This window comes from Drosophila busckii, chromosome 3L, assembly GCF_011750605.1.
Source record: "Drosophila busckii strain San Diego stock center, stock number 13000-0081.31 chromosome 3L, ASM1175060v1, whole genome shotgun sequence".
NCBI classification, from domain to species: Eukaryota; Metazoa; Arthropoda; class Insecta; order Diptera; family Drosophilidae; genus Drosophila; species Drosophila busckii.
In genome coordinates, this window is record NC_046606.1 from 12,711,582 (window position 1) to 12,738,990 (window position 27,409).

Here is a 27,409-nt window from a genome sequence, read left to right on the forward strand (position 1 = left end):
GTATTTGTGTAGCTGTGGCTGTGTATTGCACAAGATTATTTTGCCAATAATCGAAACAAATTGAATTTTCGAAATGAATTTCATTACGAATATGAGTAGATACAAAATTGCCAACTCTAATTGAAGTTTATTAAATAACCAGCATCAAATATATAGAGAAACTAATAACAACAACAGCAGCAGCAACAAATTTAAAGTTGACTTGTTTCAAGCATCCATTAGAGTAAATTAGGTTTACAACTCTAATGCACTTTAACTCGAGTCGAACAAGTGCTACGCAGCGTATGCGCAATTTAAGCATATTAAACTTTAAAACGTTGCGTGCTGCTGCTGAATTTATTTATTTACTTTTAAGTTCTAACTGCTTTTTATGCGTGTATTTGTGGCCAACAGTTAAGCCACTAAAAGAACTTTTCAATAAAAAGCTGAGCGCTTGCATTGACTATTGACTTATGCAGATAAATGTTTACGCTCAAAAGCACACACACACACACACAGGCACACACATATGTATAAGTGTACACATGCTTTTTGCAAATTGTAAATTGCAATAAATATTTGTTTAGCAGCATTTGCTCAAAACTGTATAAATTTGTCTATTAAAATGAAGCCGCGTATTTTATGCAAATATTTATGCAACTTAAGTTTGCTTTGTGCTCAGCCTGCGTCTCTCTCTCTCTCTCGCTCTCGCTCTTTCTGTTTGACGCTTCATTATTTTTCGAGCCATTTGCCTAATGGCCGCCTAACGTGCCAATCTAAACAAGCTACTACCAAAAAAAAAAAAAAAACGAAAAACCTTCAAAAATTGTGTAGTTGTAATTCTTGTTGGCCATTAAATTTAAATTATAAAAGCCACACACACACTTTGTAAGCGAGTGAGGGTGAGTCAGCGAAAAATATGTTGGACACCATTAGCTGTGGATTCGAAAAACTGGCGACACATTTGCTCGCCCAGCTGCGCATTAGCGCTCGATTTGGCTTTAAATGCCGTTGCCGCTGCCTTAAATACAAATTCAATTATTCAAGCACACACTAAGCAGATCATAAAAATTGTGGGACAGACAGACACAAAATGTTGTTATGTGTAATTTTATTGCCGCAGGGCCTGAAGTGATATAGGGAGCGTAGCTTACCTGCATGGAGCGACGGCTGGAGCCGCTATTGGAGCGCGATAGCATCGGCGGTCGACGTTTGGTGGCGCCACGTCCAGCCAACAGATTGTTGAGCAACGACGGCGAACGGGCGCAGATGAAGGCGTGGAACGAGGAGACCGTAAACACGCCCAGTTTGTTCAGAGTGTTCTTCGTAGGGCGCGACACATGCGTCAGCAGCGACTGCAAAGAACAACAAATAAAACACACATGAGTATAAAACATATATAAAATATAAGTAGGCATAAAATCATAATAGATAAGCTGCATGTAAATTACTTTTATTTTACTTAAAATAGAAAGGGTAGAAATTTTAAGACGCATGATAAATTGAAATATTAGTAGGGAGTGCGTTAATCCTATTAAACTAACATAGAGCAGACTTTAAATTTGATTGAAAGTAAATATACTAATTTTAATATATAATATATTTCAAATGTAAGCACATGAAATTCTCAGAAGCATGGGAATCCGATTTAAAAGTTTCATGCACAATTTTGAATGCCGAAATAGTAAACAAATTACAAATTTATGTTTTATTCTTAGAAAAGCGTTTGACAGTGGAGCATTGTGCGTATCTATTTGAGGAGCGTCCACTTGTAATGCTTGAAATCCTCAAATTCCTAAGAAGCATTTTCAAAAAGGAAACGCAACGACTTTAGTATGCACTTCATAGCTGAACTTTACGTACGTGACTTAACTAATTTCATTTCATATATGCAAGCAACTTACAGCTTGTGCATTAACTGACAGACATGCATGTAAATACGTGTGTGTGTGTGCTTGGCTTGTACGTGTGCTGTACAAATAGCCTACGGTGCATGCAACTCGTTGTGTAAGTGGCGCTGCTGAAGTTGTTTGAGTTTTGCGGTTATTAATAATAAATGCGGTTGCTCTTTATGCGAGTTGCAAGTTGCGAGTGCATTGCACGCCCACAAGTCATAAAAAGCGCAATTAACTTCCACTCACTCCCAGGCACAAGCTGCAACCTCATTGAGCTTTTGGGGCAATGCTTTTTAAATGCCAGTGTAAAGTTTAATTTGGCTGTCGTAGTATTTGAAGTTGCCCTTAGCAGCATCTTTGACCCTTTTGAAGCGCATTTAAGGCGCTTACGAGCGTGTTATGCAGCTTAATAGTGTTTGCATGTTTTTGCAATGCTCAAGTGTAAATAAAGTAGGCAAAAAGTAATTATAGACTGACTGTGTGTGTGTGTGTCTGTGTGTGTGTGGATTGCAGGTGTCTTTTAATCCCTGGCTTTGTGTGCAAAGGTTTTTAATCAATCGTCAGCTTTAAGCTGATTATAAAATTGTTTTTGATTACGTTGCTGATTGGATTTGCTTTGCTTTGCTTTGGTTTTGTAGTTCAAAGCAAACAAGCAACGCTGTTGTTGCGCTAACATTTGAATTCGCTTTAAATTTAAGTCAAGCGGTCGCATTCGACATAAACAAATTGCGTTTGAACTTTTTGCATGGCGCACTTGACATGCGAAGCCATCGATAACTATTTGCCATGCAATTTTTTGCCTCTGTTAGTGTCGCTAGTTGACTGCTGCAGCTCTAAGTAATTCAAATTGACGCCATAAGTGGCATGTGGCATGTGGCATGCGGCATGCGTGTGCAAAATAAATTACTGCAATTGCAAATGTGTAGAGTGAAGTGGAGTTAACTTACCTTTGGATTGGGCAATTCGCCGCTTTGGAGCGAGGCCATGTAGCAACGCAATCGAAATTGCTCGCAGTGCAGACGCTCCAGGTTCTCCTCCCATTGTAGAATCTGTGTTTGGATTTGATGACGTGTCTCCTGATCGGTGACAACTGATTGCTGCAGCTCGGCCATGTGCTTCAGCTTGTGATCCTGTAAATGGGAAAGGCCAAAATGACAGACGTTAGTACGCACACATGTATACATATATTTGCTGCTGTGTGTGTGGTTGAATTTGTGGCGCAAGGATATGGCTGTGTGGCACTCGTGACGGTTATGAAAGCATTGCTGGCATCATTAGCATTTCATGGCAGCAAAATTCGTTGCTGTTGTTGTTGTTGTTGTTGCAACTGCGGTGGCTGCCATTTGACGAAAATACATAAATCACGCGTCATGTGCAGCAGCAGAAATTTTTTGTTGCCGCAATTCAAATATCTCTAACCCACTCGCTCTCGCTCTCGCTCTCGCTCTCTCTCTCCCTTACGCTTCGTCAGTGAAGTGCGTTGCCAATGCAGCAAATTTGACACACACACACATCGTTAGCATACACACACACACACACACACATATGTGCAACATGCAACACATGCCCCTGTTTTCGTTACAAATAACGTTTGACTTCCGCCGCAGCGCGTCGCTGCTTCCTAGAGTTTTGCACCAGAGCTTCGAAGAACCCCAAAAGCCAAAGCCCCCACCCCCACCCCCTCCCCACTTCTTTTTATAGTTTCGTAGCATTGCTAGTTGCATTGCAATCCCAATCCCAATCCCACTTTCACGTGCATTTATACACGCTTGCATAGATTTCATGGAGCACGTGATTGTTTCATTTTGGTTGCTAGATTTTCCTCTTTTCTCTGCCTGCGCTGCGTATTGTTGCTGCTGCTAGTGCTGCAGTTGCTGCTGTTGCATTGCATTCAGCTCGTGTAAGCTGACAATTATTTGCAGATGCAGCTACCGTTGCAGCTGCGGATATATAGTGGGCGTGGCCGTGGCACCAACAACCTGAATGGGCACTTTCGATGTTCGACATTTTAATGAATGTGTACACATAAACAGCAGCGGCAGCAGCAACGAGTTGCAACAACAATGAGCCGCAAACACACACACACACGCACACACACATATGTAAATGTATTTGTTCTCGGCTTACACAGGTGTCTGTGTATTGTGCACTTTGTCTGTTTATTGTAGTGTGTGTGTGTGTGTGTGTTGCAGCGCTTATGTAAAGAGCAGCTCAACATTGTTTGCTTTACGTGAAATAAATCATATTTGGCGTATTTTATATGCACACATATATATATATATATATAAATTCTCTATTTTTTGTGCTTGCTGCACTTGACGCTGGAATGCATTGCGCAAACACGCTGCGTATACTTAATACAGCAGCAGCAACTTGTTCTAAGAATAACAATTGCAAAGCAGCATCAAATTTCCAATTACTTTTGCTATTTATTGATAACTTATGCAACTTACGCTGCCAAAGTTATTTATTGCAATTACGAAGAATATATATGTATTTTTTTCTTCTTGCTGCGTATACTTAATACAACAGCAAAACTGTTTTAAGCATAACAATTGCACCCTAAGCCACAGAAGCATCAAATTTCCAATTACATTTGCTATTTATTGATAACTTATGCAATTGCTGTCGAAAGTATTTAATGAAATTATGAAGAGCTTGCTAAAGAGTAAAGAATCGTTGTTAAATATTTTTTATATAATAATAATAAGTTAGTAGTCAACTAACAATTTATTTCTAGCCTCAAAACAGATTTTATTTTAAATAATTGATAATTTTATTGAGTTCTTTTAGTAAGACAATTAAATTAATAGAAATTTAAAACAAGCTGCTCTTAGCTTAGCGTAAATAGCATTTTAAATCTTAAAGAATCATCAATTGCTAGCGAGAACATTGGGCACATGTCTTATTAGACTAACATGGCTAGCTCAGTGTATTGATTGTGTGTCACTATTATTTATAAGTTATTAATTCTGGTAGCTCGTTCACTGCTTGCTTAGTCACCAACAGTCCAAGCACAACTGATCTGCCAGACGTTTCGCTACCTGCCCAGCCTCCCACTCATGTCAACTACCACTCTTCGCTCAATTGCTAGGAGAGCTGCTCTCCTCCCATGTATGCTGCTAGTCGCTCAAATGCTAATAAGAGCTGCTCTAGTCTCTCGTTCGCTTGCGCTGGAGTCGATCGACCGCTCTACTGCAGCTAAACAAGAGCGTCGCTGCTTTGTTGCTAAGAGAGCGCTCAATGTGCATCGTACCATGAACAGTCCAAGCTCAACTTGCTCGCTGCCTCCCACGCCCTCAAATGTATGCTACACTTCGCTCACAAAGCTTTGGGAGAGCTACTCGCGTCTCACATTCGAAAGCGCTCGATCGCTTAATGCTGTGAGCAGCTGCGGCTGAAGTGAGCGCTACAACGTTCGATGGGGCTGAGTTTTATTTTGACTACAGATAGTAACTGAGCTGAGCTAAAAATTAAGCTTATTATGGTCGAAAGTATTTAAAACTATGTGTAGGTTTGTATTTAAATGTTGTATTATGAATCATTAAATGAAAGTGTTATTATTTGAAATGGTTCGTTAGCAGAACAATTCAATTAAAATGTTTCTGAATCATACTTTTGCTTTAAATTTGTGCTTCATATACAAATAATTTGTTATTGAGCTTGTTAAATGAGTTTTTAGTAGTTTTGTGGCAAAATCTAACGAAAAACTGTAAAGAGCGCTGAAGTTTGCTTAAACCTCAACTTGAGCTGACGAGTTGGGGACTTTATTGTACGCATATATTTATCCCTTTATATTTATTTTTATGTCTTATTTATGTGCTGTCTTATTTATGCGTAGCTGAGTTTAATACTGCGAACTGAATTGTCTTTGTTTTGGGCATTCATTTTATCGCGGGACAGCCTTGGAAGCTATTGAAGTGTCTCTGATACGATCAGGGGCTTACTTAAACACAATAAAGTTCACTAGAACTCACGCCATATGCGCGGCACATAAAATGTATTTTTAAAATTTAATAGTCCGCAGTTTCAGTTGCTGCTGCTGCTGGCTGCTGCGGCAGTCATTCGTCAATTTAATGTTTGTCAGAATGACTGCACTCGCTCTTCAGAGTTGTGCAAATATACGAGCCAGGCCAAGGCACTCAAAGTGGCTCAGCTGTAGCATCAATTTTATAATAATGCAACAACTCAAGTGGCAAGAGGCAATTAATAAAGCAGCTGCTGGTCATTATTGTTTGAGAGACAGAGAGAGAGAGAGACGGATAGCTAATTTGACAAACAGCAATTGGCAGGCAACGTTTGGCAAGTGAATTTTGTAATTAATTATGGCTCAAACTGGCAACAGTCAAGCAGTCAACACAGTGAGCAGTGAACAGTCAACAGTTTGTGCTTGCAACACGTAGCAGGATGTCTTCAAAATAATATGCGCCCATAAATATAAACTGCCCAACGTGACATTATCTATATGTCTGTGTCGCTCTCTCTCTGTGTGTGTGTGTGGCCAAATGAAATGTGCACACATTAATCGTAAGCATTGCTGCTCTTGTTGTTGTTGTTGTTGCTGCTGCTGTCACGTTGTGCACTTCAAGGGTTAATGGCAATGTTAATTGGCTTGTAATTGCAGCAATTGCAATGTAAATCCTTGCAGCTGTGTCGCCTTGCTACACTTTATGCTTATTTATGATTATTTTTTGCTGTCCAAAAAAAATGTATATACAAGCATCTCTTGTGTCCGCCCCACTTAATGCGAATTTTATTGTTGTAGTTGCTGCCGCTGCTTAGTTAGTTGTTGCGCTTTCATTAAGCATCGCACTCGTGCTATGACTCCCCATGCGCACATTTGTTGTAAGTTGGGCAGAGCGAACTTGCGTGCTCAAAGCTCAAGTAGGCGAACTTTTAGTTGTCCTGCTTGTCTATCTGTATCTGTATATGTGTGTGTGTGTTTGTTGTCGTTGTCATTGTCGTACTGTCATTTCCGCTTCCTCTGTTTGGCTGCGAGTCGAGAGTTGAGTTGAGTAGAGTTCAGCTGGAGAGTTTGTGCTGCGTATGTGTTGTGTGGGTGTGTTTACCCAGAGAGTACGGAACTCGCCCTCCAGCTTCTGCTCCTCGACCGTCAGACGGCCGGTGGGACGACGCAGTCGTGTTAGAAAGATGCCCGCAAATAGCAAATACAACATAAGTATGGACGGTGTCTTGCCGCCCAAATTGACAGTCAGGCGATAGACATAGATGAATATATCCAGCACAGGTTTACAACGCTGCAGGGCAAAGGACTCATGAACTGATATCAGTTCTGTTTTCTTTTTTTTTTTGTTGCTACTAATGGCTTCGGTTCCTTCATAAGTCAAACTGCTACCAAAGACAATAACGATCAATTAACACAATGGCCTCAGCTCAAAGTAACTTATTGAATTGCTGCTGCTGCTGCTGCTGTTGCTGCAACAGACAGCCACAACAACAGCATATTGAGCTGGCAAGTTATAGTCGTAGTCATGGCCACTATGGCCACTATGGCGTATACGTAATGTAAAAATTTTTTAAATGAACTGCAGCTGCAGCTGCTGGGGCTGCTGCTTGGGTCACGACTTTTGACTTTGGTCTGTGCATTAAATGCCTGCTCCATGGCACTCACAAAAAGTCAAATGTGAGGCCGACCAACCGCATAAAGTGGGTGGCACGTGGGTGGTGCCTGGTTGGCTCTGTGGTGCTGAAAGGTTGCGAATGTCAACAAAAGGCCTGCAAATTGTATGCTATGTGCATGTCCTGCATAAATGCTGACCACAAAATGATGGCACATTATATAACGTGTGTGTGTGAGTGTGTGTGTGTGTGTGGGCTTAGTAGGTTTGCGAGGGCAGCTAAAGCGCTTTTGTGCGTGAGTCGACCGAATCCTAAACCTAAAACTGCCTGCCAACCAGCCAGGCTGCCATCCTGTTTGTATTTGTGGTCAAGCACACACATATCGCTGTCTCGCTCGCACAGTCTGTTGACAATTGAATTGAATTTGGCAGCAGCAGCAGCAGTAGCATATGCCACGCCCACATGCCAGACGCATAAAGCATATTTTTCAGCATGCAAAAACAACCGAAAATCCCAACACCCGCTCCATAGAAAAAACCCAAAAAAAAAAAAACAAATCAAAAATGGCTAAAATCGCATTTGCCGGACCTTCCATTACCAAACAGTTGGGTCACGCAACCAACACCTAACGGCCCCAAATCTCTCACACTAACACACACACACACAATCACCCGCTAACGTCTTTCGTGCTGGCATAGCCAACAGGCCGTATGCCTCGACCATTTCCTGTGCAGCTTGCGACCAAAAGTTGCAAAAATATTCGCACGTTTGCTTCAAAACAAAAGGCCAGCGACTGTGAACGTGTTTGTGCCTGTCTCTCTATGTCTATATGTGTGTGCGTGTGTGTGTGTGTGTGCACAACTGCCAGGGAGATCGTTACATGTGTGCGTGCTTTATGACATTCAAACTCAGCTTTTGGCTCATATATCTTGCCATAAATTTGCCAAATTTTTTGTGTCTTATTGTTTTTGCTGCTAGTTCATAAAACGATCTGGCCACGCCCACTGCCCATGTACGCTCATGTGTGTGCGTGTGTCTGTGTGTGTTTGTGTGTGTGGCTAGTTAAAGTTGTGCTTGTGCACTAAATTTTACGTTAATTATAAACTTTATGCGTGCATTACAAATTTGCGTTGCACAAAAATAAAAATGAATTTTTAAAATACTTGCGAGTTGCAAAGTTGTTTGCTCTCTCGCTCGCTCCTACAACTGTGGTCTGGTTTATTGTTTCGCACAAACTTGCTCGATGCTCTCTATGGCCAGCATATTTTGTGTGGCTTTAAGTTGGGGCCCAGGCAACGCACTAATTAACCAAAAGTTGAAAACCCAACTAAATATATATTTCATTATGCACACACGCTCAGTTGGTTTAAGCTGCAGCTTAAATTTAAGCTTAATTGTTATCGAATTCATTTGTGGCTTAACAGGTTTATTGCATAAAATCATATGAAAATGAAAATGAAACGTAGCTTAAGTGAATTTAATGTGGTTTATAAAAATAAAAAAGGGTTTGCTTACTAATTTTGTTGTTACTTTTGTTGATTGCATAAATTGCATTACACAATTAAATGCGTTGCTCTGCATTTAATTAGCCCAATTATATAAATATTGATGCCAGCTAACGCTTTAAGCTTTAAGAGGGCGTGCGCATCGGACAGTTGGCAGTTTGAAGGGTGGTGGGGGTGTGGGCGTGGCTGCTGCTATTGAGCTGAAATGACAGCAACCATTGCAAATTGAAAGCAGCAGGCAAGTGAGCCTTGTTTAGACTGCACGCCATGGCAATTGCACACGAGTCACGGCAATGGGGAATACAAAAAAAAAAAACACACACACACATACAGAGCAGAATAAAAACAGTTACTGTGGCGCCTGTAGATAGTTGAAGCGGGGGCTGCTGTTGCTACTGCTGCCGTCGCAGGAGTCGTAATTAGAGCGTAAAAACCAGAGCGTACGAAAAACCAAATGCGCTCGGGCAGCAGCAGCAGCAGCTACTACTATTTTTTTTACGCCTGCATTGTGTGCGTCAGTGTGTGTGTGTGTGTGTGTGTGTGTGTGAGTGCTTTATGCGGAAAGAAAAATAGATAGCTAGCGAAAAACTAGAAAAGCTAAAGCAAACGAACCAAAGTGCTGTCCCCCACTGACACATATATGATTATTTCCGAAAGGTAACAGCTATAAAAAAGGGCAGACAAACAGCAGCAGCATCGTATGCGTATGCGTATGCGTGTGTGTGTGTGTGTGCTACACCCACATTATACAAAGTAAAAAGCAAGACAAAAAGGCGTACACAACACTGTTGCTCTTTTGAGTCATGCCACGGCTGCTATCATGACCATAAAATGATGATAGGCAGCCACGTTGGGCGCCAACTGGCAACACCTTCGCTCTCGCATTTTTAATTTCATTCAACAGTTTCTTGGCTTGGCTTGGCTTGGCTTGGTTTGGTTCAGTTCAGCTGCTTGCTGCTTTTATTATGCGCTGTACGGCTTTGTTTAATGCCACGGCACTTTAATATATTTTTTATTATCTTTGCCGCTGCACACAAAATTAATTAACAACAAATGCGAATGCGATTGCGAATGCGAATCTAAATGCAAATGTAAAATGCATTTTGTGGCCAGCAGCCAGAACAGCAGCTCATTTAATTAATATTCATCCGGCAACTTGCGAAATGAAAGGCAAAAACTTATGGCCAGTGGGCGTGGCCCTTGAAAACTAAACCAGCTGACTACCAAGTGACTCTTGAGTATGGTAAGCAGCTCTGGAGCCGAAAACAAACAGAGAAACTAACACAAACTACTGTTGGGCAACTTGTAGTGGGCAAGCGCAGAGAAAAACGCAGCATTCAAGGAAGTAATTATGGTTTATCCGAAGGGACAGTTACCCCGCTCAACACCCGCAGCCAACACTCAGAGCAGAAGCAATAACGAACACGACAGTTAGAGAGACAGACAGACGGACGGGCGGACAAACGGACAAGGAAATGTGAAAGCAACGAAGACAGTTCATAACATCAAACTTCAAGTTTACGTGTAAATGAGAAAAACTAAATTAGAAAAAAAAGGACCTGAGGCGGTGAGGTGGTGGGGGCGTCAAACTGCGACAGAGACGAATGAATGAAGTGAACGCAGACCGACAGACCGACAGACAGACAGACAAAATAATTGTCTTAAGCACAAGACACAACAATAACAAAAGCAGCCTGAGCAAAAACAAGAATTATAAGCAGCCAGCAAAATAAATGGAAATGGCAGAAGCAAGCAAAAATGCTAAATTGCTTGATTAACAAAAGCGCCATAAACAGTTGCGAAGGCAGACGTAACGTAAATTTAACTAAAAAAAATAAAAACTTGTGACGCAGACGACATTAGAAGACCCGGTACAAAGGCTGAGCAAAAGCAAGTTACAAAATAGCAAAGAAATAACTTTCATAATAACTTGCTGCAAGTACAAACAAAAAGGCAAATCAAATAAAATGTAATAAATCTGGCATAGAAACTAAGCTAAGTAACAAGATGTACATAATTACATATTTAAACTGCAAGTTTGATGAGTCTGGCGCTGTTAGTTGCTGAAATCTAGACGCTCATACAGACAGACAGCCAGACAGCCAGACAGCTCGTTAGCCCAATAAAGTATATTTATACTTTCTAATGAATGCCACGTCTGCTTTCGTTTGTTATGCACAAATCGTATGCAGAACTTATAAGACCCTTTGTATTCTTGTAATGGGTCTAAGACCGCAACTGTAGCATATGCTGCTTGGGTGGGTGTTTATCAAAAGGTTGTGGCACTGCGAATGACATAATGCAAAAATAAATAAACAAATGGCGAAATTATAAGTTGCAGCTGCTGTTGCAAGTACAAGCTGAAGCCGCAACGCTGCTTCAAGTGCAGTTGCTTGTATTCTCAAGCGAAGGCGGCTGCTGTTGCTGCCTTTTTGCAGGAGCAGGAGCTGCCCACAAAGCTAAACAAATAAATTGCACTGTGCACAGTGCTGCACAGACATATAACAAGCAAAAACAAATAAATGTTGTTGCGCGGCAGCCGCAACGCGAAATTGATGGCGAATTGATTTGAAAGCAAATACATAAGCTGAACTCGAAGTCTCTGAGACTGAGAAATTGGCTTGGCGAAATTGACTAAAATTGGCAAATGTGAAATGGATTTTTGTTTGCCAGTTGAGAAATCATGCATGTGCATGTGTGTGCCTTTGTAGTTGATTACTTTAACGAATGATTAGGTGCCGAAACGCAGAGCGTCATGTTTTGAATATCAATGAAGCTTCGTCAGCAGCAGCAGCAGCAGCAGGAGCAGGAGCAGAGTCGGCTGTATATTTGATTGAGCTCGAGTGGTTTAAAGATAATTTTATTGATTGACTTAATGGCTTTATATTTGTTGTTGGCCTATTGTTTACTTTTGGCCAAGTCGCTTCTTGAGCTCATAAATCAACGAATTGCTTTTTAGAGTTTTCGCAGACAAATTCAAATCAACTGCAATATCCTTTTGAACGCTTTAGCTTGTGCATGTGTATTGAAGTATTGCTGTCAATCACTTACCGATTCAATGGCTTTCTCCAGGCGAAAGATCTCCTCCTGCAGCAGATGCAGTGTGCCCGTTTTGCCGCGATGACGTGCAAATGCCGCAGCACAGGCGCTATGTATGCTGTTCACCCAGTTCTCCAGCTCCACCTGTCCAAAAAGAAAGAGAAAGAGATAGATAGATAGTGAGTGAGTGAGGTGTTGAGGCAAATAGTAGTCGTCATAAAATTGCTGAGCCAAATGCACCGCCAGCAATTTGACGTCACTCCCCAGCGCCAAATGTCGACTATGCGACGTTGTACGTTGTCGATGTCATCCTTGTCACTTGTCTATCAGTTATGCAAATTTAATGACAAATCACTGAGGCAGCCGAGCGGGCACGACGACAGCCAAAGCAGCAGCAGCAGCAGCCAGGCAGCAAAATGTTGCAAATCTGGCCGTCAGCTCGCTAGCGAGTTAGTCAGCTTGACAGTTTGGCCACGTTGCGGTGTGCCAAGTGTAAGCGAGCGAGCGATAGAGCGGACAGAGAGAGATAGAGCATTAAGCAACGTATGCCTTTGAGACATGTAACAGTTTAGGCACAAGGACCGACCATGCAAACTGCTGTTCAAGGCAAACTGCTGCTGCCAGACCAGCCTCAATCGCACTTTAAGCTTGCTGATTTGCATATCAGAGAGAGAGAGAGAGAGAGCGAAAGAGAGAGTTGCAACTGTTAACGCCTGCAACGTGTCGCTGTGGCACACATTTCGCATTGCAGGCGATTACGGCTGCGGTCTCTGCGAACAGCCCGCGAGCTATGAACTGAACTCAGCATACGCAACGCAGCCTCTGCCTGATAGATATCCTTGCATCCTTGCGCAAACAAACTCTCTCTGCTTCTCTTTTGACTATGTCGTTCAAGTCCAAGTTTTGTTTGTCAATGTTGTCGTTGTCGCTGTTGCTGTTGTGTCGTTGGACAAGGCCAGCTTTTATGCTCGGCAGCTGCCGCTGGCGGGGCTGATTCCTTTTCTAATTGCAACATGACAGTCTTACGCTTCAAGGACTTCCAGGGTTATTGAGCAAGCCACCCAAAATCCTGCGGCACACACCACCCCACCCTCTTTGCAATCACTCACTCACCTGACAGGGCGCCTGGAATAGATACGCATCGCCAAATGCGGTGCTCAGACAGAATATGTAATCGCGCTTGGGATGCTCCGGTATTGGCTGCATAATTGCGCCGTCCACAATAATTAAATGCTTGGGCGCCGCCTCAACGCTGCGACCCTCACGCGAGTCGCACGGATAGAAGAGCAGCGTGGTGCCCTTCAGGCACACCCAATAGCCCTTCCAGCCTCGTTTGCGCGCCAGCTCGATTTGATGCTTCTTGCGTAGTAACCATTTCTTTACCGATAGAAAGCTGTGGTGGTGTGTGTGTACAAAAGAACAAAAACGTTGAGAGCATGTTAAATAATCACAGTCAAGTAGAACGATACACGTACGCAGATAAACAGTTACGATTGTTCGCCAAACAACACACAAAAATTAAGAACAAGACCAGGGCCTAGACTATGGCCTATGGCCTATGAAGGAGACGTTTGTCTTCGACTCAATTGTAGCAATATATTGTCTGATTTAATTTTTATCTTTAATTCAGAAATACTGGAAAGCCTTCGTGCCATTGAATTATTTAATATTTTTGGGGTTTCACATAAAATTCTCTAAAGCCATTGGCATCAAATCTAAACAGATATATTCAGTGTCTTAAAATATTCCATTTGGACTCTAGAGAAGTCGCAGTTCTGTTTTGCGTGGTTTTGGCTTGATTAAAAGCTTCTGGATGTGAAAATATCTGTTCTATAGCCCAAATCACACTTAGCTCTGTATAGAACTGGACTCTGGCAACTCAGTATGAAGCTAAGACGTTTGTCTCCGACTCAATTGTAGCAATATATTGTCCGATTGCGGTCATATTTAATTTCTAACTTTAATGTAGGAATACTGGAAAACCTTTCGCAGCATACGTGCCATTGAATTATTTAATATTTTTTGGGGCTTCACATAAAATTTTCTAGAATCAGTGGCTTCAAATCTTTCAAGATGCTTTCAATAAGACAGTGCCTTAAAATATTCCATTTGGACTTTAGAGGGTGCGGTGCCTTTGCACCATGCGTGCCATTGAATTATTTAATATTTTATAATAGTCCAGAGTATTGGCTTCAAATCTCTTCAAGACGCTGAAATAAGACAGATATATCCAGTGTCTTAAAATATTCCATTTGGACTCTAGAGAGTCGCAGTGCGGTTTTGCTTTGGTTTGGCTTGGCTTGAGTTAAATCTCCTGAATGTAAAATATTCTGTTCTATAGCCCAAATCACACTTAGCTTAGAATAAGAGTCCTGTCAACTCAGTATGTAGCTAATTTCAAAAGTATAGAGTATTATGAAGAGTGTCAAGACATCAATGCATAATTCATTTGAACTCATCGTAAAGTTATTTGTCCAGACTTCACATCTAAGTAAGTTACTGCTATTTGTATCTTTAATAAAAATCTATAGCAATCGCAATCACAACTCTCATATTTATAACCTTAAGGACGGATTATCTTTGATTTGATATCTATCAATCTGTAACTAAACTAAGCAGGCAAGTGACGTAAGTGGCTGAGGCAGAGATTATCTGCAGATCCAATCGCGACGCCATAAATTCGTTGTAAGCTGTCAGGCATCTAATCAGCTCCTCATTTGGCTTCGCAACTCTTTGCACACACTTCATCATGCATGCTACATGCTTATATAATAAATATGGAATGCGTTGTGGCGTAATCGCAGTGAATGATATTCCAAGTGGCAGCCCCGAGAGCAGCCCCATTTGGCTGCGTTATTTATGACGCAGACAGGTTGCACACGTAGCGCTTGTGTGGCAAGCGCCCCATGAGAGAAGGTGGCTGGTTGGTGGCTGCCACTGATTATGGCAACATACATAAGTAGTAGTTGAGGCATAAATTTCATCGTTTAAATGAAGTTAGCTTACCCAGCTTTACGCACAGCACCCGTGCAATTGAACGAGGATGCAGCGGTGCCAGTGGCCTTTGCTTTATATGGTGACGCCATGACACTTTCGCCATCATCTTCATCCGAAACGGCAGTAGTTAGGCTCATTCGATCATCGTCCGAAATCTGCAGAAAAATACCCAAAAGCAATATATATATAGTATATGTGTTTGGCATTAATTAGTCAATCTTGTTTGTATATCTCTGTGTGGCGAAAACAAATGGCAATCAATAAGATTAGAGACTGAGAGAGAGTGAAGAGTGAAGAGAGCATAAATGAGAAAGTCAACTTCATATACATAATCAATATGAAGTGACAGTTGCTGGTTGGCCACATTTACACCCACAAGGACAGCAAGTACGTGTGTGCATGTGTGAATGGGCAATGATAAAATTCAATAAGTCTGGGAAATAATAATTGAAATAATTAAGTCATAATTAGCAGTGCCAGTCAGTCAGTCAGCAGTTCGGGTGTGTGCACAAAACCCCATTCGAATCGACCCGTAAGCCATTTGAAACCAATAATGCTTGACTGGCTGCTCCTTGTTGTTGTTGATGTTGCTGCTGCTGCTGCTGTTGTCACTGCCGACAGCAACATTTGTTACGTATGTCGTCGATAAAGCAATTTGTCTTCTCTCGCCTGCATTTTTAGTGAAGTTAGTAACATGGGGACAGGCAGGACTATAGACTGATAGCACAACCGATAGATAGACAGAGAGACGGACAGTCGAACGGGCGGACGGACGAACGAACGGACGGGGCACAACAATTGACAACAACGAATCGAAACGAATCAACAGCAGCAAAAATAAAGCGAAAGATAAAAGTGTGAGCGGAAGGACGGTCGGGGTGGTGGGGGGGGGGGGTTGGCAGGGAAAGAAAGCTATGCCAGCCAAACTGTTACTTGGCCATGTTATCGGCAACGAGAGCAAGTCAGCCAGCTTGCCAGCCAGCCAACGAGCATTCCATCAAAGGCCGGGTCGCCAGCCCCAGTTCTGACTGCTAGAGCTGCCGCCCAACTTCCTTCCGCTTTCACCACACACCACAGCGCGCCCAGCACCCAGTGCGCCAATTTTGCTTTGGCAACAGCAAAACTAGAGCGAGCACAAGAGAGAGCGAGGGAGAGGCTGGACAGGCTGTGAGGTCCGTGTGGGAATCAAGTTGAGGCAACGACCAAGGCGCGCTACGTGTCCCGCGTGGCAATAAAAATTGGTTTGCCCATTCATTCGTTTCAATTGGGGATGTGGCTGGAGAGGGAGCTGAGAGGCGTTGGCGACCCAACCCCGCATGCTCACGTACACACGCCCACAATGTCGCTCACTTGCTTTTCATGCCATTTTTATTTGAGTTCCCAAGGAAATCAATTTACAATGTGTTTATTCGTTACGCTTCAATTATAAATTGCGCATAATATAAATTATAATATTCGTTTGCCTTTTGTCTGCGTCTCGGTGTGTGTGTGTGTGTGTGTGTGTGGCTTGGCTTTGGATTTGGTTACTACGATACAAGCGGCTGGGCTCCTACGCGCTTCCTTTACATTTTGGCAATTTTCAAACATTTTTGCTCATATGCATGTTTTACAAGTTATTTATTTGACTGCCCAGCGGGTGGGAGAGCGGTGGGAGAGCGGTGGTAGGGCGGGTGGGTGAGCAAGCGGGCGGCAGAGGCAACTGTCAAGTGGCGTGTGCGTTTTTGTTTGCACAGCAGCCACGCCCCAGTGCTCAATACCAGCGCCCAAAAACTCACACATGGGCGTGTGTGTGTGCGTGTGTGTGTGTGTGTGCTTAACCCACAAGCAAAGAGCTCTTTGCTCGTTCGCAACTCTCGTTTGGGCAAGTTTAATCAAATTTTATATTAATCGAAGGAGTGCAAAGGCATCCAAATACCCCAAACGTGAGCGTGTACAATAAATATTTTGCGACTTGCAAATTGGCAAAAAAGCAACAAAAAAGAGAAAAAATGTAAATAGAAAATTATACTATAGATCAAAGCGTAATGCGAATGACAGCGCTCTGTCTTTTTGATTAACATGCTGAAAATGTTGCAGCAGCAGCAGCAGCGCATTAAGCCAAAGCTTTCTATGTAATTGAGAGCGAGCGAGCGACTGTCAGTGTTTTGGCAGAGATAAGGAAAGTCACTTGAGTGTTTACTTGCGACAAATTGATGTGTTTGCATTAGTCGAAAATAATAAATGAAGTTTTCTGTGGTCAGCGCGTGAAGGATTAAAGCTTCAACTGTATAGCAGACAAAATGAACCCCCCCTTCCAAGAGCAACAACTACAACAGCAGCAACAGCAGCAGCAGCAACAGCCATGCTATTTCCACTTAACCCAACGTCCACCTGATAACATTTATAGCACCAAATGAAATAGTTTCCGCTTGCTCAATGAAGTTTTCCATGAAATCATCAAGCCGAACGGAAGCTGTCGAGCGGAACTGCTGCTGCTGCTGCTGCTGTTAGGAGCTCTGCCGTTGCCATTGCCGTTGGCCGTTGCCAGGCAGTCAGCTAGTCAGCGAGGTGTGTTCAAGTAGTTTCAGTACAGTTTTTAGTTGCATCTCTTCTCATCGCTTGTCAGGCAACAAAATCACATTATAGAGCCATATGGCTGAAACAATTGCTAGGCTAATGTAATGGAAAACTCTTGACAAAAAGAGCACAAAAAGCTTTTGTAGCTCGGAAACCCTTTTACAACAGATTAGTGTGCATATGGAATTGTTGACACACACACACATACGAACACACAAACAATTGAGGGCCTAGTGCTCGACATGGACTGATTGGCCCGGACTGGGCTTCGTTTTAATCATTTTTGAGGCCCCCCAAAGAGTTTGTCAAATGATTCATGAATTTTTAATTGATATAGCCAGGACTAAAAAGGACTCACGCACACGCTCGCACAATCGGCAAAGTGTTTGTAGAATTTCGAGCGTAGCTTGGGACGAGAGCTGACAATGAGTTTACTGCTTCATGTTTGCTAAACATGGGTAAGCCTAAATGGGCAACCCAAAACACGCACACACACATACAAAAGATTAAATTATGCCTGAAGAGGGAGCGATGTTCCATGTGTATGTGTGTGTGTGTGTGCCTGCTCACCTGATTACTTTGGCCTAATATGCCATATCTCAGCATCAGTGCAAAATCAAAATTCAATTTACTCACACACACAAGCACACACACACATACATGTATATACGCCCACTTGGGCACCCTTATCTGCTGCACGGACAGGTGCTGGCAACATTTTCTAATCAAGAATTGATTGTGATCCCTTGACGCGTCTGTCGTTCACGTTTCATCCATAATTATCAATGACTTTTGAATGTCAAATTTGCCAAGTTGCCAAATGAAATAAAAATCATTTCATTTATCGCCCCACACCAGCATCAGCGTCGCGTATATATAACAATGCTTGATAGAGTGTTTAGCAGTATATAAACCTCTATGCCTAGGTGCCCATATATCTGAGAATCTCTCTCTGACAATCTCTCGACAATTTCACATATGTAAGCACGCATCTACTTAGATTCACAATATGCTGCCAGGCCAGACCAGGGCAGGGCAGCTGTCAACAGCGAGACTGAGATTCGTGGCACGTTCGCCTTGCGCAACGCTTAAGTGAGGCATTAAAGAAGTTTAAGCGCTCCAACACACACACACACTTGCGTTGAAAGCAAATTGATTTCGACTAAAAGCCAACGTGAAAATCTGCAGCGAGTGCCAACACTTCTTCGTCTTGCGTTTTCCACTGATTTTTCTTTGCTATCTGCTCTTTTTCATCTTAAGTTGTTGTAAATGAAGCGATGTCTGCTGTGCATTCAAATTGCTGCACTGGCGTTGCTGCTGCTGCTGCATGAAAAGCAATTTGGCATTAACTCCAACCTGCCAAGATGCTATTTGGGATTTGCCAAATGATTAAGACGGAAATTCATGGTGCGCTTAAGCTTAAGACGCAGCCCATGACATTGGCATTTGATTAAATATGTTCAAGCCGCTTGTGCGAGCCAACATATATTAATTGGCTTAGATGGCTGCTGCACAGCGATCAATCAAAACCTACTACATGTAGCATAATAAGCCTAATGAGAATTTGGCGACACAGATGCTAACAAGCTATGGGTAGGCTTAAGTACAAATGGGTTGTTGTTATTACAGTTGAGCCTCGCTTAACGAACACGAATTTTAATTAACAGCGGTATTGTAAATGCTTAAAAATGCTTAAAATGCATTTATTTAGCTTTTGAAAATTGTTGTTTAATATTCATACAAATAAATGCTCAATGCTGTTGTTGACAACTCAAGTTGATGGGCAAACAATGAGTTTGAATTATTATTCTGAAATAAGAATTCTAAAATTGTTGACAACTCAAGCTGATAAGTCTAATATTTTGTATTATTTTGAAATATGAATTGGCGATAGATGTAGGCTGAACATAAAATCAGCAGTAGACCATATTAGCAGTAGCCTAACAGTAACAGCTGTTTAACATAAAATGAAACTTAACAGATCGATTTAGACAGGAGAAGTAGAAGCGTTGAGCACGCATAGAGAGTTGAAAGAGTAAAAATCGTAAAAAACATTGAAATTAATGATACAAATTGATACAATAAATCGATTTTACACTTTATGCACTTTTAGTTTGTCCAATTCTGAAATATAAATTTAATGTTTTATCTATTGGTGATGCAATGAATTCACCAACGTTAATTACAGTTTAAGCTTATGGTTTAATATTAAAAAAAAGATTTTGGCGGCTGTTGATTTGCTTGTAACAACTTCATAAAAATGCCAACAAGGTCAGCTCAAATACAAGACCTTGCTTGCATTTTTATGGGGACGTCACAAGCGCTGATGATGTTGCCATATGCTGTATAATATAAAAATATATAAATTGTTATTAAATATATTATGCTGTATTCGCTTGTTGTTCATAGTCAACATTTAATTTAATAAAGCAAACTTTATCCTTTTTAATTGTAATGCAAAGCTCAAGCTTTTAATTTGGAATTTACAATGCAAAGCTTTGTGTATTTTAATATGTGAAATTTAATTTAGTTTGCAAATATTTCCACTGTCTGCGCGTTTCGTAGAAAATGATTGCAAGTCAAAAATATGTTTAAATTATGTGCTGACTGCAGCTAATTAAAATCCACTGCGTTCTCATTTTGCATCCTTTTGTGCAGAGGATATAGTGGTAGTAGTGTGTGTGTGTGTCTGTCTTGAATGCATGCAGCTGCGCTCTCATTATAATGATTAGTTAATGCCAACGTTGATCTGGCAATTAATTAATATGCAACGCGTATTGCCAGTTATCAGATACAGCAGCTAATGCGCCATTCAAACTCACTCAGTTGTGTGTGCACTGCTCAGTCAGCTTACAATTTACACATTGAAGCCAAGAGCAGCGTCTGTGTGAGTTGAATACTCATTTTGAATGTAATCAGCACATGCAGCTGTCCAGCTAAAATCTACACACATAGCGCTATGCATATAGTTTTTAAATTTTGCAATCGGTCAAGTTGCTACAAGTGTGGCAAAGCAGCTGCCACTTCAATGCAGCAGCAGCAGCATTGATGCCACGCCCTTTGCGCTGCATCTGGCTAAAGATTTGGCTTGCCTCTTTTTTTTTTATCACGTTTGGTAGCCGTGATTCATGTGAAGACCAATCAATGCCATTCATTAAACGTAAAGCAGAACAAAACTGAACAAAGAGCAGCAGCAGCAGCAAAAAAAAAAAACTAAATACAAGTACAAACGTTAAATGAAAATGCTTCACTGTGTGTGTGTGTGCGTGAGTGCTAAGAGCTTTTTGGGGGCTGAAGCTAATGCTTTAATTTATTGCCTGACTCTTTTGTGGCCATGGCCAAAAGCAGCAGCATCCAGCGCAGTCAAGCAGTGGCAGTAGCTCGAGCATGAAAAGGATGCTTTAGCTTTGATCAACGTTTTGTTAGGCAACCAAAATGAATTTGCAGCCAACAGAAAAGACAGACAGACGAGCGGACAAGAGCAGCACCAGCAGTGGCGACAATACATTCAAGTCATTTGTTCAAGAGTTCAGGCTGCTGTCTGAGTCTTAATGCCGGTGCGAACTTTACTCAGGCAGAGCAGAGTTCAAAGTTGAAGATGCTGCAATTACACATCAAAATGCTTAGCAGCTTTGTAATCAGCGCCATAATAAGGGCACTCCGTTAATTTGCACAAGAGTTGGGCTTAACTAAGCTTAAGCGCTGCACAATTTATATTATAATTATTCCTAGTAATCTATATGAATATGCTTGCCCACAGTTTCCAGGAATCATTTAAAATTCAACAGAATTTCATTGCGTTGTAAGCAGTTTCATTGAAAATGTCTAAGGATTATTTATATGGTAGTCAAATTTGTGGCAGGCTTGAGCTTAAATTCACAGCTAGTTAGAAATTCAATTAAAGATTGAGTCTAAAATTAGAGCTGTACACCTAATTTAATATACAGCAACTATATTTAATTAGGTTGAGAATTTTGCTGTATACTCAATAAGCTGAGCAAGTTGTGGGCATAAGGATTTAGATATAGACTGAAGATCGTTTCGATAAGAGGCAACTTTATATGAAAGAACTAAGAAAGGAAGAATGTCATTTAACGTTAAGTTTTGAATACATTAATTTAATTAAAATTATGTTTTTGTTTTCAGATTTGATAAACTTATAGTTTGGAAGTGTTAAACAGACACAACATTTGTTGCATGAATTGGGAAAAATGCAATCAGGTCTGGGTTAGTGTAATTATTAATAGTTAAAAAAGTTAAAATAGAATCGAACATTAATTCAATAAATATTTTTGTTGTAAAAAAAACTCTGCATATCGATTGAGAACTGTGTTGCCTTCAGAATTTAAGTTTGACTAGAATCTGTACATCATTTAGTTTTGTCCTAAGAAATTGTTGCAAAATTATGAATAGATATTTCATTTTTGTTTATCAATTGACAATAATCAATTGAAAAACCTATGCAGCTCATGGGTATCTCTCTATTTAATCGCTCTGAACTAAAATCTATTGTTGTTTCGGTAATACTGGCTGAGAATGACTACAGACCATACTGTGTACCCAAATTGGATTCAGAGCTAAAGCTTAAGCCAAAAGGCTTAGCAGTGAATAGCTCTAAATCTGTTGCACAAATAGATTTCTATAGAAATTGTTATTTTTTATAAAATTCCAATTTATTCAGATGTGTATTTTGCTGTTAAATTAGTTTGCTATTAACTATTTGGCAACTTTATCTAATTATGTTTTACTAAATTATACTAAACTATACTATAATAATACTAATAATAAATAATACTATAGTATTAGATATGAGAATAACTAGTTATCGGGAATTTGCACATATGTTACTATAGAACTTTTTCAATAAGCAATTAAAAACAATGGCAAGTTTAAAATCGATTGGCTAAACTGTGAATTAAGGCATTAGTTCAGGCTCGGACTTTTTGCCTGGCGCCTGGGAGGCCTGTCTTAAATTCTTACTTAATTGATGGGAACTCCATCAACGGTAGTTAGTTCACGATTGCCGACTGGTTGTCCATTTTGGACCGTAAGGCTATGTTAAAGCTAAAGGAAGCCTCGTTACTGGCATCGTCTTGCCCCAAACAGCTTGCAGATGAGCACTAAAGCCTGCTGCTCATACAAGCAATATTATCACCGGATCTTGGACCTTATGCGCAATCCAAGCTTGGGGTACAGCCTCTCAAGCGACCAAGCTTTAAAGATAGACTGTGCGTTTGTGGCTACATGTCACGGCTGCTCTGCGTGCATTATGGTAACAGAACAAAAAACAAAAACAGGCATCTATAAAAGCGACTTTCGATTTTATACTGATCGAGATCAAACTAACTGGCGGACAAACTCATGGCCCATCCCAACTCGTTTGCTAGCAATCTGTTCAACCCGCTACCAATAAGAAGATTAAAAAGAATTCACCCAACAGATCTACCTGACAGAAGAATAACATAAAATACGACTACATATAATTAATCCATTATTAGACAATAGCTCTAATGGCCCAATAACGTGCTAGATGTTTCCCGCTATATGGAGATGAACGCTCTTGCAGAAATATAACGGCACGTTGCCTAAGTTCTAACTTAAACAAAATAGGGTTAAGTCCAAGGCAGATCGCTGAGGGAAATTTCCGGCCAACCCAACAAATTTCGGACGCAACAGGGACAATCGAAGAAATTTAAAAGTGCGATGAATTGGAAACGGTTAATGCATAAAATTTGGCAACCAGAGTATGTGGAGACGCCTCGTGACCACGACAAATGCAGCTGCCAGGCAACTAAAAGCGCAACCAACGAGAGAGACGATGTAAAAAGATGCACCTATGTTGGTTGTTGCGGCCAGTTGACCTTCCCTATGATAGGGTCATTGCACTTATGTAAATAATTGAATATGTATATAGTATAGTTAGCATATGTATGGACCCATGTGATCCCATGTTATTGTTCTCCCTTATATATAACTAGATTAAGTTGCCCCAAAACGTGCTATACATAGGTCATATTCAAAAGTATGAATGATTCCGGCCGCAATAAATAATTTAATTTCAAATTGAAAAAATGAAAAAAGAAAGATTTTTATAGAAATCGTTATTGTCATATATCGAATTTAGAATCATGTTTACTATATAACTTCTCAAAAGCAAATAAGAAACAATGCAATACATTTATGTCATGAGCTTGGAGTTTGCTTAAACTTTGCATAAACATTCGCACTCGAACTTAATCTAATAATATTTCATAAACAAACCTCACACACATCTATAGATTCAACTTTTCTACTCTTGTTTACCTTGCGAAGGAACATTTCATTGCATTGCTTGGCGGTGCTGCGCCAGTGCCGATGGCGATAGCGCGAGTTGCCCAGCTTGAGGGTGCCCTGGAGATCGGCGGCCTCCTCGACGACGCGTCGTATGCACTGATAGCGCAAGCGATTGCAACGATGAATCGGCTGGAGTGCGACCAGACTGTGCTCGGGCTCCGACTCGGCGCCGGAGCGCACCTGGTCCTCGTCGTCGTCCACCCAGGCGCTGAGCACGCCCTCGACAAAGTTGTACAGCATCTGGATGTTGGCCTGCATGGGCGCCGATCCCGATGGCACTTGCTCCGTCTTGATGAGCTTGCGGTTCTGGCAAACCTCGCGCAGCAGATTCTCGCCGAAGTGCACGGTTTTGTGGCGACGTCGACGCGAGTTCAACGAGGCAGCCGAGGCGGATTTCATAAGTTTGCCATTGCCATTGCCGCCATTGAGCACATGATGCAGCTGCACAGTCGCGGGCTGCTGCTCCAGCGGCTCCAGCCAGCCCAGCTGGGCGCCCATGCCCATGCAGCTGGAGGCAGTGGAGTCGCCGCGCTGCAGCGTATTCGGCTGCGAGTTGCTGCGGTAGTGCGGCGGACGTGTGGGCGAGCTGAGCGCTGGCAGTGGCTGCAGCTGCAGCTCGAGCGGCGCCGGCTCAATGGAGTCGAGCGTGTCCAGCGTGGCGGGCGGCTGGGCGAGCGAGGTGCGCAGGCGATTGAAGTCGGCGGCGCAGCGAGGCAGTGAGTTGCACTTGGCGGCATTGAGGCATTTGCGATTCTGGCAGCTGAGCAGGGGAGCGCAGGAGCGGCATTCGTGGCAGATGACGAGCCGACGCTCGGGTATGCTCGATACGGGCGGCAGTGGCGGTGGCGGCGTGGCTGTGGTGCTGGGCGTGGTCACATCGGAGCCGCCCACTAGATGCGCGGGCACCGCATGCAGCTGCACCTGGGCCAGCTGCTGATGACGCGCCAGGTTCACCGAGCTGGCGGAGGAGGTGAGGCAGCGACGAGCGCGACACTCTTGGTAGCGGCAGTGGGGATCTGTGCAAATGGGCAGAAGCGGGCAGGCGGGATCAGTGCAGGGCGAGGGTGAGCGCGAGCGTGGCGCACGCTCCGCGCTGGAGGATTTGCGCTTATGACCAGCTGGCGCACCAGCTGCAGCTGCTCCCATGACAGTGGAGCCGGCGCGCGGCACAGACATGTCCGTCACTGTGGCGGAGCGCTGCGTCTGATGGCGACGCGAGCGCTCGCGCTTGGACCTGCCACTGCCACTGGCCGTGGCACTGGCGCTGGCGCTGGCATGGGACGGCTCCTTGGGCACATATTGATAGCGCTCCTTGTGCGGCTTGGCATAGAGCCGCTCCAGCTGCTGTGCGCTGCTGCTGCTGGGCTGAGCGCTGCTGCCCACCACTTCGCTGGCGGAGTGACGCAGGCGACGCTCACGCGAGCGCTCCTCGCGTCGCCGCTGCTCCTGGCAGAGCGGCGTGTGCGTGGCCGCAACGGGCACGTCGTAGCCGCTGGGCACGTTGGTTGGCGGTTGTGTGGCGGGCGGCGGGCCGCCGGGCTGCTTGCCCAGCGAGTGCAGCTTGTGCAGCGGATAGGCAATCCAGTCCAGCATGGGCGGCAGTGGGAGCGGCAGCTCCTCGGCGCCACTTTCGCCGCCGCTGTGGCCCAGCGAGTGGCGCTTGCGCTGCAGCGTGGCGTGTTCACTGGCCGCGTGATCCTCCTGCGAGTTGGAGCGCGGAGTGGCGCCGCTGCTGCCGTTGCGTCGATGGTGCGAGCGACGCGTCGACTTGCTGGCCACGCTCGTCTGCATCTTGGTCAGCCACTCGACAATGTCCGTCTTGAGCAGCGACACTTCGCAGGCGCCTGGGCCGGAGCTTTGGCGTGACAGCGGCTTCTTGAGCAGCTCGGCCAGCGCCTTGGCATAGGCGGAGCTCACAGGCTTGTCCGCATTGGACTGACGCTCACGCTGGCGCGGCAAATGCTCCAGCAGCCAGTCGGGCAGCTCGTCCTTCAGCACGGTGATTTCGCTGGGTCCGCTCGAGGTGCGTGCGGGCTGAGCCGCGCTGCTCGTCTTTTGCAGCTTCAGCCACTCCATTGTCTCCTCGCGCACTTGTCCGCCCTCGGCGCTGCGCGCTGAGTGACGCTGCTGCGCCTTGCGGTCGAACCACTCGAGCTGCTCATTGGCGCTGCTCTGGCGCAGCGCGCTCTTGGGCATGGCCACTTCCTCGGCGCTCTTTTGGCGTCTGGGCGGCAGCTGTGGCTTCTGTGGCTCGGGCAGGCGCACATAGTGCGGCTCACTCAAACGCACCGAGCCCTTGCGCTTGATGCACTTTTGCTCCATGGTGTCCTCATCGCGTGCGCGCACTCGCCGCGTAATCTCAAAGATGTCGCCATTGATCTGATGATAAAACTTTTCCACTTCAACGCCGCGTTCGAATTCCTCGCGCACGCTATGCTTGGCGGGCTGGCGCGCTGGTGGGCGTGGCGGCGCATCCTCTAGCTTCTTAGTCTTCTCCTCACTCTCATCGGAGCTGGCTGCGGTCAGCAGCGCGCCCGCGCCACCACCATCCACCACCCAACTTATGGAACGCTCGCCTGTAATTTGCTGCGACTTTTGTGGCTGCTGCTGCTCTTGGAGTTCCGCCTCTTGTTGCTGCTGCAGCAGGCGATCGAGTGAGCCATGATGGGCTGTTGTCTGGAGCGGAAACTGCGCATTGCAGATGCAGACGCCGGTGCGCTTCTTGCTGCCAAAGCGAAACAGTTGGCTGGCTAGCTGGGAGACGTTCTCGCCCAAGCCTAAGCTGAGGCCACCGCCACCACCGCTAGCGCCAGCGCCAGTGGCGGCGCTAGCGTCCCTTCCCGAGGCCGTTGTTGCCGACGTCAGGCGTGCCACCGGATGTGAGACGGGGGTGATGTCGACGATCACGCAACAGCAGTGTAGCGAGAAGGATTTCTTTGGATCGGTGGCGAGGCTGTTGCTGCTATTGCTGCTGCCGCCGCCGTCGACGCCAGCGGCGCTGCCGACGTTGACGGTGAGGCCGTCGTGAACGATTTGCTTGGCGGCGGCGGCGGCAACGAGATTGCTCGGATTGTTGTTCTGACTGGGGTTGGGGTTGGGGTGCGGGTGCGGGTTGTTGTTGTTGTGGGTGCTAAGATTGTTGTTGTTGTTGTTGGGTTCGCTGCTGTTGAGACGTTGCTCGTTGTGTGGCGTCGTCGTTGCTGCTGCTGGGTGTTGGTGGTGATGTGTTGGTGGTTGTTGCTGTTGTTGGGCGGCCAGAATGAACTACAGCAACAGCCAGAGCGGCAGCAACAACAACGTGGGCTAATTAAATTCGTGGGCGTGGCTAAGCCCAGACGACTAAACAATAGTTGAAGCTGCTTGGCTGCTATTGCTGAGTTAATGACGCGCGTTGTTGTTGTCGTTGTTGTTGTTGTTGTTGCAAGTGAATTGAACACATGGATACGCATTTATGCATATGTATTTGTATTTGTATTTTGTTTATTTATGCAGTGATTAATTAAACTAAAAGCTCATTTTGCATTG

The 27,409-nt window shown here is 43.8% G+C and overlaps 1 protein-coding gene across 1 annotated transcript in view; it reads right to left on the reverse strand.

Annotated features, from left to right (window-relative positions):
* The window catches only part of LOC108599515 (protein still life, isoforms C/SIF type 2), a 51,983-nt gene extending 25,759 nt beyond the window's left edge, over positions 1–26,224 (reverse strand). Inside the window, 6 exon segments of the mRNA XM_033293397.1 lie at positions 1,134–1,334; positions 2,822–3,004; positions 12,011–12,142; positions 13,112–13,391; positions 15,005–15,150; positions 23,855–26,224. Of these exon segments, the coding sequence (XP_033149288.1) occupies positions 1,134–1,334; positions 2,822–3,004; positions 12,011–12,142; positions 13,112–13,391; positions 15,005–15,150; positions 23,855–26,206 (3,294 nt within the window). The 5' untranslated portion in view covers positions 26,207–26,224.
* Between the last annotated feature and the right edge of the window lie 1,185 nt (positions 26,225–27,409).